The 12548-nt window shown below is 38.2% G+C and overlaps 1 protein-coding gene across 3 annotated transcripts in view; it reads left to right on the forward strand.

Moving 5' to 3' along the window:
* Positions 1–12548, forward strand: part of SUGCT (succinyl-CoA:glutarate-CoA transferase) — a 737208-nt gene that overhangs the window by 297725 nt on the left and 426935 nt on the right. For all 3 annotated transcript variants that reach the window (XM_010364257.1, XM_010364259.1, XM_010364258.1), the window contains one exon: positions 8758–8829. In XM_010364257.1, coding sequence (XP_010362559.1) covers positions 8758–8829 — 72 coding nt within the window. The remainder of the gene's footprint in view (positions 1–8757; positions 8830–12548) is intronic.

Here is a 12548-nt window from a genome sequence, read left to right on the forward strand (position 1 = left end):
AGGCTGTGTGAGGAGGATCTCTTAAGCTACTCAGGAGGCTGTGTGAGGAGGATCTCAAACTGCAGTTTGAGACTGCAGTGAGCTAGGATTATACCAGTTAGTGACAGAGAGAGACCCTGTCTCTTAAAAAAACAAAGAAACAAACAAAAATACCTCATTGGGTTTTGTACTTTTCTTTTCCAGTGCCTGTCACTGTTTATAATTACTTATGTGAATGTTTGAGTAGTGTCTGGTACTTTATTAGAATGTATGTCTCATTTGTCTTGTCATTTTCTACCCATTCTACCCAGAGCCTAGCACATACTAAGTTATATCAACAAATATTTGCCAAATACATGAATCAATGTACTTTATGAACTTAGTCAAAATAATTTTAAAGGTAATTACTGATCATTCGTATTTTAGAGTGTAAAAACTGAGACTCTTAAATTATGTAAGTTGTCTAGTATCATACAGGTTAATTATTAATAAATGTCTTGGGTGGGATTCATTTTTCTATTTTATCTTCCAGGCCTTACTGGGGTAAGGTTGGCTTTTTAAGGATCTTAGTTGGGCCAGACATTTTCTTCAGAGTTTCAATATGAAATTTAATATTTTTTTTATTTGTGATATTAACATATGAATTAGGGCTTGATTTGAATACAAAACAAACTAAAAAAAAAAACCCTCCAGTTTAAAAGAACTTAGAATGTTGAAGCAAATTTTGAAAATGATATTTTGTGTCATTAAAAACAATGCTATTTAAAAATGCTTGTGATAGGATGTTAAATGAAAAAAAATGCAGTCTAGAAATTCATGTATAGTAACGTATTCATGTAATTGCCCGACCAGTTCTTCTTGCCTGTTGCAGAGATGGAGCCAATTTGCTGAAACAAGTGTTACAGTAGAGACAGAGTTCAATAATCACAGGGCCAGAAAGTATGGGAAGTATGGGAGTATGGGAGTTTGGAAGTATGGGAGACATTTCTCAAGTCGGCCTCCCAAACAGCTTGGAGTTTAGTGATTTAAAGAGTAATTTGGCAGGCTAAGGGAGAGGGATTGGGTGCTGCTGATTGGTTGGGGATGAAATCTTAGCAGTGTCCAAATTATCTTAGTACTCTGAGTGAGTTTCTGGGTGGGGGTCTCAGGACTGGTTGTATTAGATCCTTCCTATGACTCACGGGTCTGGGTAGAGTTAAGTCATTCACCAGAATGCCAAAGTCTGAAAAATATCTCAAATACCAATCTTAGGAGGTTTTGACGATAGTGATGTTATCCGTAGGAGCAATTAGGAAGTCACACACCTTTTGACTTCTGAAATAGTAAATCCTTATAGAAAGGTAAGCAAGGGAACAATGCTGGTTATCATGTAACTAAGCCATGTCTTAGCAGAATTCAAGTCCCTCCTATAATGCTAATGTTGTATGCTTTCATTAGTCTTAAAAGGCAGTTTTGATCCCTGAGCAAGGAGGGCTTCTGGAAGAGACTGTAAAGTTAAAGAAGTCAGTTAGCTTGTGAAATTAGAAACAAGATGGACTCAGTTAGGTTAGATTTCACTCACTGATGATTTTTCTATCATATTTCTCTCAAAGGTAGTTTCCTTAATAATGTAAAAGCACATACAAAGAAACTAGAAAGAAGAATGCTACTTAATAGTAGCTTCTTCTGGGTGATGATATCATGCAGTTTTTTCCCATCTTATATTTTTCTGTACTTCCCCAATTTTCTATAGTGATAACATATTATTTATTTATTTTTTTTGTCTTTATATAGGACCATTTAGTGCCTACTTTACTAGAAAAGTTGTTGATGGTAATCTAGCTCATAGACTTTACCTGGGAGTTGAGACTTGCAAAATGGCTTAATTTGGTAGTTTCCAAACCTTCTTAAAAAGCTTAAAAAGTCCCAAATTCTTGTAAGAAGCTCATTTTAAAAAAAATTATACTTTAAGTTCTATGGTACATGTGCACAATGTACAAGTTTGTTACATATATATACATCTGCCATGTTGCTGTACTGCACCCATTAACTGTCATTTACATTAGGTATATCTCCTAATGCTATCCCTCCCCCTTCCCCCCATCCCATGACAGGCCTTGGTGTATGATGTTCCCCACCCTGTGTCCAAGTGATCTCATTGTTCAGTTCCCACCTATGAGTGAGAACATGCGGTGTTTCGTTTTCTGTCCTTGCAATAGTTTGCTCAGAATGGTGGTTTCCAGCTGCATCCATGTCCCTACAAAGGACATGAACTCATCCTTTTTTTATGGCTGCATAGTATTCTATGGTGTATATGTGCCACATTTTCTTAATCCAGTCTATCATTGATGAACATTTGGGTTGGTTCCAAGTCTTTGCTATTGTGAATAGTGCCACAATAAACATATGTGTGCATGTGTCTTTATAGCAGCATGGTTTATAATCCCTTGGGTATATACCCGGTAATGGAATGGCTGGGTCAAATGGTATTTGTAGTTCTAGATCCTTGAGGAATCACCACACTGTCTTCCACAATGATTGAACTAGCTTACAGTCCCACTAACAGTGTAAAAGTGTTCCTATTTCTCCACATCCTCTCCAGCACCTGTTGTTTCCTGACTTTGTAATGATCACCATTCTAACTGGTGTGAGATGGTATCTCATTGTGGTTTTGATTTGCATTTCTCTGATAGCCGGTGATGATGAGCATTTTTTCATGTGTCTGTTGTCTGCATAAATGTCTTCTTTTGAGAAGTGTCTGTTCATATCCTTCTCCCACTTTTTGATGGGGTTGTTTGATTTTTTTCTTGTAAATTTGTTTAAGTTCTTTGTAGATTCTGGATATTCGCCCTTTGTCAGATGAGTAGATTGAAAAAATTTTCTACCATTCTGTAGGTTGCCTGTTCACTCTGATGGTAGTTTCTTTTGCTGTGCAGAAGCTCTTTAGTTTAATTAGATCCCATTTGTCAATTTTGGCCTCTGTTGCCATTGCTTTTGGTGTTTTAGACATGAAGTCCTTGCCCATGCCTATGTCCTGAATGGTATTGCCTAGGTTTTCTTTTTTTTTTGAGAAGGAGTCTCGCTCTGTCACCCAGGCTGGAGTGCAATGGCCAGATCGCAGCTCACTGCAAACTCCGCCTCCCGGGTTTACGCCATTCTCCTGCCTCAGCCTGCCGAGTAGCTGGGACTACAGGTGCCCGCCACCTCGCCCGGCTAGTTTTTTGTATTTTTTTAGTAGAGATGGGGTTTCACCGTGTTAGCCAGGATGGTCTAGATCTCCTGACCTCGTGATCCGCCCGCCTCGGCCTCCCAATTTTAGGTCTAACATTGAAGTCTTTAATCCATATTGAATTAATTTTTGTATAAGGTGTAAGGAAGGGATCCCGTTTCAGCTTTCTACATATGGCTAGTCAGTTTTCCCAGCACCATTTATTAAATAGGGAATCGTTTCCCCTTTTTTGTTTTTATCAGGTTTGTCAAAGATCAGATGGTTGTAGATGTGTGGTATTATTCCCGAGGGTTCTGTTCTGTTCCATTGGTCTATATCTCTGTTTTGGTTCCAGTACCTTGTTGTTTTGCTTACTATAGCCTTGTAATACGTAGTTTGAAGTCAGGTAGCATGATGCCTCCAGCTTTGTTCTTTTGGGTTAGGATTGTCTTGGCAATGCAGGTTCTTTTTTGGTTCCATATGAACTTTAAAGTAGTTTTTTTCCAATTCTGTGAAAAAAAGTCATTGGTAGCTTGACGGGGATGACATTGAATCTATAAATTACCTTGGGTAGTATGGCCATTTTCATGATATTGATTCTTCCTTTCCATGAGCACGGAATGTTCTTCCATTTGTTTGTGTCCTCTTTTATTTTGTTGAGCAGTGGTTTGTAGTTCTCCCTGCAGAGGTCTTTCACATCCCTTGTAAGTTGGATTCCTAGTTATTTGATTCTCTTTGAAGCAATTGTGAATGGGAGTTCACTCATGATTTGACTCTCTTTTTGTCTGTTGTTGGTGTATAGGAATGCTTGTGATTTTTGCACATTGATTTTGTATCCTGAGACTTTGCTGAAGTTGTTTATCAGCTTAAGGAGATTTTGGGCTGAGATGATGGGGTTTTCTAAATATACAGTCATGTCATCTGGAAACAGGTACGATTTGACTTTCTGTTTTCCTAATTGAATATCCTTTATTTCTTCACTTGCTTGATTACCCTGGCCAGAACTTCCAACACTATGTTGAATAGGAGTGGTGAGAGAGGGTATCCCTGTTTCATGCCGGTTTTCAAAGGGAATGCTTCCAGTTTTTGTCCTTTCAGTATGATATTGGCTGTGGGTTTGTCATCAATAGCTCTTATTATTTTGAGATATGTCCCATCAATACCGAATTTATTGAGCATTTTTAGCATGAAGGGCTGTTGAATTTTGTCAAAGGCCTTTTCTGCATCTATTGAGATAATCATGTGGTTTTTGTCTTTGGTTCTGTTTATATGATGGATTACGTTTATTGATGTGTGTCTGTTGAACCAGCCTTGCATCCCAGGGATGAAGCCCTCTTGATCATGGTGGATAAGCTTTCTGATGTGCTGCTAGATTTGGTGCAGAAGGCAAGAAATAACTAAGATCAGAGCAGAAGTGAAGGAGATAGAGACACAAAAACCCTTCAAAAAATCAATGAATTCAGGAGCTGGTTTTTTGAAAAGATCAACAAACTTGATAGACCGCTAAGAAGACTAATAAAGAAGAAAAGAGAGAAGAATCAAATAGGTGCAATAAAAAATGATAAAGGGGATATCATCACCAATCCCACAGAAATACAAACTACTAACAGAGAATACTATAAACACTCTATGCAAATAAACTAGAAAGTCTAGAAGAAATGGATAAATTCCTGGACACTTACACCCTCCCAAGACTAAACGAGGAAGAAGTTGAATCCCTGAATAGACCAATAACAGGCTCTGAAATTGAGGCAATAATTAATAGCCCACCCACCAAAAAAGTCCAAGACCTGATGGATTCACAGACAAATTCTACCAGAGGTACAAAGAGGAGCTGGTACCATTCCTTCTGATACTATTCCAATCAATTGAAAAAAAGGGAATCCTCCCTAACTTGTTTTATGAGGTCGGCATTGTCCTGATACCAAAGCCTGGCAGAGACAACAAAAAGAATTTTAGACCAATATCCCTGATGAACATTGATGCAGAAGTCCTCAATAACATATTATTTTTAAAGTTCTTATTTAAAATATGTTTATTAAATAAATACTGTGGCAGTAACAGGGAACAAATAATTATTAAAAAGAACCCCTAATCTTACCTGAATCTTTATAAAATCTATTTGATGATCTTTAGGCTGATTGTATTCTGAGGTTCAGCTGCCATGAGTTCTTCACTTTTCAATGATTATTGACTAGTTACCTTTGCTTAAAATTATTATGCTTGCTGGTTTATTATAAAGGATATTAACAAGTGTCCAGATGAAGTGATGTTTAGGGTAAGGTATAGGGAGGGGTATGGAGCTTCCATTCCCTTCCAGGGCATGCCATCCTTCAGGAACCTCTGCATGTTCAGCTATCTAGAAGCTTCTTAAACATTTTAAACTTTTATATTGTTAAAAGATGTATTTAAATATATTTTGGAGGCTGCAGGGAAACATTTGCATTTCTTTACTTATGAAAAGGAAATGAACACCCCAGAAAATATAAACTTACTGGACATGTCACTGATCCAAAATTTGTAAAGCCTTTTTTCACATTATACGTTCCAACACAGATTCTTACTTCACATTTACTTATTCACCCCCCCACCTCACCCTTCTCCACAAAAAAGCAAGCAAACAACCTGTATAACTTCACAGTTGTCAATGGTTCCTTGCAATACTTCAGCTCTAAATCCTTTGTACCTCACCCACAGCTTTGTTGCAGATTTTCTTTCTGTAGTTTGAGGAACACTAATGCATTGTCTATGACACTAACTTTACTTTTGCCCTCATGGACAAGAGAGAATGTTTAAAAGAGTTTATGTGATATCTCCTTAATAGCATTCCTTACCAAACCAAGCAACAATGTAAATAGAATAAAACCTTGTTATAATGTATTACTTGACATCTATTTTAGCTACCATTGTGCTCTCTGGAAGCAATCATTTGGTTGATTCATTAGCATTTACCTACTATTTATTAATTGCCTGACATTCTTCAGATATCATGTTAGGATGATGAAGACGGAAATGAAGACATGACCAATACAATCTCCCAGTTCCACTGTATCAGCACTGCATAAAAGAACTTTGTGATGATGGAAATACTCTGTGTCTGTGCTGGCTAATACAGTAGCCACTATCCACATGTGGCTATTGAATGCTTGACATTTAGCTAGTGTGACTATGGATCTGAATTGTTAATTGTTAATAACAGCTTTATTGGAATGTACTTCACATACCATATAATTCACCCATTTACAGTGCACAATCCAGTGATTTTTAGTGTATTCAGAGTTGTGCAAGCATCAGTCAATTTTAGAACATTTTCATTGCCCTGAAAAGAAGCCCTGTATTCATTAACAATCACTCCCCATCTTCCCCCAGCTTCTACTGCTTTATGCAGCCACTAGGTGTTTTTTTCTGTCTTGATGGATTTGCCTATTTTAGACATTTCATATAAATAGAATCACAATATTTGACCTTTAGTGACTGGCTAATTTAATTTCAATTTATTTAAATTTAATGATCACAAGTGGCTAGTGGCTACTATAATAAGCAAGTGAAGTGAAAGCCCAAAGACAGATGCTTAAGAAATGCTGAAGGCTCAGGAGAAGAAAATCCTGCAGAAAGGGTAGGAGCAAAACAGAGAGCTAGGAGATGAACTTGGACAGAGCCTGAAGATAAGACAGGTTCATGAAGGAGGGAATGGTTAACAGCACCAAATAATACAGAGGGGTCAAAAAGTATAGTTCAGTGTGATAGTAAGCATCCTGATGACAGAGGGCACTAGAGTGTAGTCTTGGTGAGGAAGTGAGGGCAGGTGGCAGTCTTATGTCATTATAGATGAAAGAAACAAAGGAACATTCAAGATAGCTTGAAAGCGGTGTCAGAATTGATCAAAATTCTGTTCAGTTGTTGTTAATGGTATTTTTATGGAGAACTGAGCCTGTATGTATGCAGAAGAGAAGGATTCAGTGGAAATGAAGAAATTACAGATGATTAAGCAAGTTCTGGAGGATGCAGGTGGAGGCCGTCAGCCCAGGAGTAAGTCCAGTCAAGAAAAACAGTGTTTTTTCTCAAAGGGAGGAGGAAGTGAAGAAAAAATAGGTGGCGATACAGTGCAGTTTTTACGTAGAAAGGATGACAATTCAAATAGCTCATTTACTTGGGGGAAGTAGGAATGAGGCCTTCTGAGGGTAAAATTTGGTTCCTGTGATTTCATTGTGATTATATGTGGAGAAGGAAGTGCTAAAACATTCTCCAGTGGGGCTAGGACTTGGTGGTTAGAGTGTCTGTCGCTGTCCACAGGAAGCTGTCACCAAAAAAGGACAGACATTTTTAGGTACATAAGCCACATGACATCCAGAGAGATACTGATGTGTCCATTTTTGCCACTAAAATTAAAGAGTTCCCAAAATACTACATTTGAGTTCTTGAAAGAAGCGTTGTAGCTCCATGAGGTCACTTTCCTTCCCTCTCCCAGTTTCCTTCCTTCCTTCCTCCCTTCCTCCCTCCCTCCCTTCCCTCCCTCCCTCCCTCTCTCCCTTCCTTCCTTCCCTCCCTCCCTCCCTCCCTTCCTTCGCTTCCTTCCTTTCTCCTTCCTTTGCTTCTCTCTTCTTTTTATCTATGCTGCTTACACTTTGTAGAAACATAATGCTTTTTGCCTTATAATGCTCTTTGCCCTACAGGGAAAAAAATGAAAATAAAACAAAAAATTCTTAACTGATTCAAACCATAATGGATACAGTATTTTATTTTGTACATTATAATGAATTTTCTTTATTTTTTTGAATCACTCTTTTTTATTTTTTTGACAAATGTTGTAACAGTGGAGGAGCTAGGAAATGCTTAGAACGATCTAAATGAAACCAACTATCCATATATAAAAGAAAAAGGGCCAGGCACAGTGGCTAATGCCTGTAATCCCAGCACTTTGGGAAGCCGAAGTGGGCAGATCTTGAGCCCAGGAGTTTAAGACCAGCCTGGGCCACATATAGAGACCCCATCTCTACAAAAAGGACAAAATTAGCTGGGCATGGTGCCATGCATCTGTAGTCCCAGATACCCAGGAGGCTGAGGCAGGAGGATTGCTTAAACCTGGGAGGTGGAGCAGTAAGCTGAGATCATGCCACTGTACTCCATCCTGGGAGCCTGGGTGACAGAGCCAGACCCTTTCATAAAATATATATATATATACACACACACACACACACACACACACACACACACACACACATACATACATATGTGTGTGTGTATATGTGTGTGTGTGTGTGTGTGTGTGTATATATAGATACATATGTATTGAGAGAGAGAGATCTGTTCTGTGATGATGGAAATATTCTGTCTGTGCTGGCTAATACAATAGCCACTAGTCACATGTGGCTATTGAATATTTGACATTTAGCTAGTGTGTATATATATAGTATTCCCCAAAAGATATACTATATATATACATATATGAAAAAGATACAAATTAATCGTTATTGAATTAATAACATTGCTTTAGAACAAGCTTTCTATATAGATATTTTAGAAATTAAAGTAAACTTTTGTGGTCTTGTCAACATATAAATAATATTTACCCGTGTATTTATTTCTTTTAGGCTTTTAAAACCAAGGATGGCTATATTGTAGTTGGAGCAGGAAACAACCAGCAGTTTGCCACTGTGTGCAAGGTAATCTATAATTATTGGGATTGGTCTATGATCTTGTACAAAGCCAGGGAAAATTCAGTTTTGCCCAGGTCATAACCAACTTAGGCCCCCTGTGTTAGCACCTAAAAGTATAGGATTTTCATGCTTATAAAGGATAAGGCAGAGTCCAAATTAGCATTCTGTGTTTTTTTGTGGTATCTGACTGCATTTTAAAATGAAGAATCGTAGTAGCTTAAATTGTCCTAAAACTTGACCTGCCTACCAGTCCAAACAAAATGGGGGAAAAAATCATTTTTAAAGGAACTTTTAACGCTGGTATTTTTTTCTTTTTTCCCCTCCCTCCTTCCCTTCCTGCCTTCCTTTCTTCCTTTCCTTCTCTACCTTCTTCTTTTACTATATCAGATTCATTGGACCCATATATAGTTAAGCTACTCCCATATTTATTTTATTTACTACTGGAAATTTTGAAACTGTTTTTCAACTTAACCTTTATTTAATGAGTACCTTTCTGAAGAATTTATGTTTCAAGGTTTTAGGAATTAAGATTATATTAAAATTGTTCCTTCTCAACAAGGCCTTAAAATAAAGCCCTTGTAATCATTTTAAATAATTTATTCTTAGGGATATTCTAAACTTGTAGCATTTATTAGACTTAGTGATCTCGGAACACTGCAACCTCCACCTCATTGCTTCAAGTGATTCTCCTGACTCAGCCTTCAGAGGGGCTGGGATTACAAGTGCACGCCACCATGCCTGGCTATTTTTGTGTTTTTAGTAGAGATGAGGTTTCACCATGCTGGCCAGGCTGGTCTCGAACTCCTGACCTCAAGCGATCTGCCCTACCTCAGCCTCCCAAAGTTCTAGGATTACAGGTGGAACCACTGCACCTGGCCTACTAGACTTTTTTTTCTTTTCCTTTACTTGATGTTTATATGAGTTACCAAGACTTTGGTATTTTGTAGTCCCAGCTACTCGGGAAGCTGAGGCAGGAGAATTGCTTGAACCCGGGAGTGAGAGGTTGCAGTGAGGTGAGATTGCACCATGGCACTGGAGCCTGGGTGACAGAGGGAGACTCTGTCTCAAAAAAAAAAAAAAAAAAAAAAAATGACGCCTATGAAATTCTGAATCTCATTTACTGTAGTTAACTTATTATGTACAAAAATTATTTATTACTGTGCCTCTTTTGTATGAGAAGTTAGGGGGCAGAGCTAAAAACCACAGCAAAGGGGTGGGAAGAACCATGGAGAAGGTGACAAATGGAGATAGTTCTGATTGCAGGAAGGGCTGAAACATCTGAGGTGGAAAAGAGGGGAGCCTTTTAAATGGTGACTCTGAGTAAATGTAGGGAAAATCGATTCAAACATTTGATCTGGGATCAAAGAATCTTTATTATGAACGGTCAATGTTAAAAATATGAAACATACGGAAGCTGTTGCCTGTGAAGTCATTTGCGTACTCTAACTGTAGAGATGTAAAAGCCAGTTCATTGCTATAAACGAGTACAGATTTTCTTCCTGGGCCATATGTTTTGGAGTTTTCTTTCTCCAGAAAGTGGTGGGGTTGGGGGTGGGAGGACCTGGCAGCGAAAATTACTGCTTGACATACTCTTTAGTTTTGAAAATAACTGTACTGAATTCTTTGTATTTTTGATTCATTACTGCTGATCAAGTTAACACTTTTGAACTTCCTCATAAATATCCATAAGAGCAGTTTTCAACAAAGGTTCTTATTTCAAAGCATTTGTCAGAAGTTTTAGTACTGGAATATGACTTATTGTTATGGTGTGTTATAACACATTGCTTATAAAGGAGACTATTGGAGGGCCTTAGGAATGGCACACTTGACCTTGATTTTCCCATATGAAAGTTAAGAATGATAATCCCTGTTATGAGCCATTAATCCAATGTCTTTAAAACTCTTTGAGATTCTCAGGAGATTTATGTGTACAGGATACTTGAGTTATTTACATTATTAGCTAGGCATCCTGTGTGAATGTTGCAATCTGATTGACTTTTTCAAATCTTTGTAATTACACCCTTACATGTAAACTTGTCCTAAACACCTTCTTACCTAAGAAAAATCATCTGTTCCTTCATTCTGATGCAAGGTTTTCTTCCCTTCCCAGTTACGTGTAGTGTGTGGATTTCTTCTAAGCTGTTTTTTTTACTCATATTTATTTATTACTGAGGGCCTTGTTATTCAAACCGGGCTTATAGAAGATGGGGTTCCCAATTCTTCAGAGTGAGGCCCTCAAAACTGTTTTTTTGTCAAGTACGCTCCATCAGGAAAGATGGGACAGCTTTACTTCCTGGGGAGAAATGTGGCAGTACTGTCTGTGACAAATGATTGGAATTGACTTATGCTTAGTCTCTTTCCAAAATATAATTCATATAATGATTGATTGATAATTCTTGGGGAGGAGCTGTATCAGCGAGCTTTCATTGTAAGGAGTTGGATGAGAGTAAGAATGTTGGGTTCCAGTCTGAGGTTCCAGAAAATCTTCTTGTGTATAAAGTGAATCTTGTTCATAACACGTCCTACTTAATGTTCCTTACCATGATACAGCAAAGTAAGAAAGTGAGCATATGTATGCTATTTTAAGTTGATGGATGCCACCCCTAATGGGTATTCCTATATGAAATATTGAATATTGACATCGTTTTGAAAGTAATGTAGACTGAAGGCTTCTTTTATTGGAGAGACTATACATTGGTTCTCAATGTAGTATGCATAGGAATGTTATTTAACACCATTCCCAAAGATTTTACTTTAGTATGTCTGGGGTGAGATAGAGGAAACTTCAGTTTTAAGAAGGACTGTAGGTGATTTTGGAGCAGGTTTTTAAACTGCCTGCTCCAAAATATAATATATCCAAGGTATAATATTTAAGGCCTATTGTAAGTCTTGTTAGTAGGTAGGTGACCGCTGTCAAAGTCCTTCATCTTTTCTAAGCATCTGTTCTCCTATGTATAAAATGAAGATTATAATATGTAATTATATTTATATGCAACTTAGGGGTTTGGAAAATGTTAGAGAAGTGAAGCACTTAGAATAGGCCTTGCTCATATGCACTTAATAAATGACATCTATGAAAATTAGATGTGAAGATTCTGGTTCTGAGGAGGATAGAGTAAATACACTTTTCCCACTTACCCTGAGCATGGTGATTATACCTGGACAGAATTGCTTGAGTCCATGAAGCATGTATTAAAAGACTTTGAAAAGTAAATAGTAAGAGATTTAGGGGAGAACACCCAAATTTGAAGTACCTCTAACCGGCAGTCAACTTAACCAGCTTTTGCCTCCAGTTATTCCTTCACTCGAGTATAGTTGAACCTGAAACCTGGACGTGAGCACCAGGCAACGCAGCAGATATCCAGGAAATGCTCTTTATTCCTGGTGCAAAGAACATGAAAAAGTGAGCTGTAATGTCAGAGAGAGTATGGATATAGTTTGTTTTCCCCTCCTTTTCATTTTCCTTTTTTTTTTTTTTTTGAGACGGAGTCTCGCTCTGTCGCTCAGGCTGGAGTGCAGTGGCCGGATCTCAGCTCACTGCAAGCTCCGCGTCCCGGGTTTACGCCATTCTCCTGCCTCAGCCTCCCGAGTAGCTGGGATTACAGGCGCCCGCCACCTCGCCTGGCTAGTTTTTTTTGTATTTTTTAGTAGAGACGGGGTTTCACCGACTTAGCCAGGATGGTCTTGATCTCCTGACCTCGTGATATGCCTGTCTCGGCCTCCCA

This window comes from Rhinopithecus roxellana, chromosome 6 (genome assembly GCF_007565055.1).
Source record: "Rhinopithecus roxellana isolate Shanxi Qingling chromosome 6, ASM756505v1, whole genome shotgun sequence".
In the NCBI taxonomy this organism is placed as follows: domain Eukaryota; kingdom Metazoa; phylum Chordata; class Mammalia; order Primates; family Cercopithecidae; genus Rhinopithecus; species Rhinopithecus roxellana.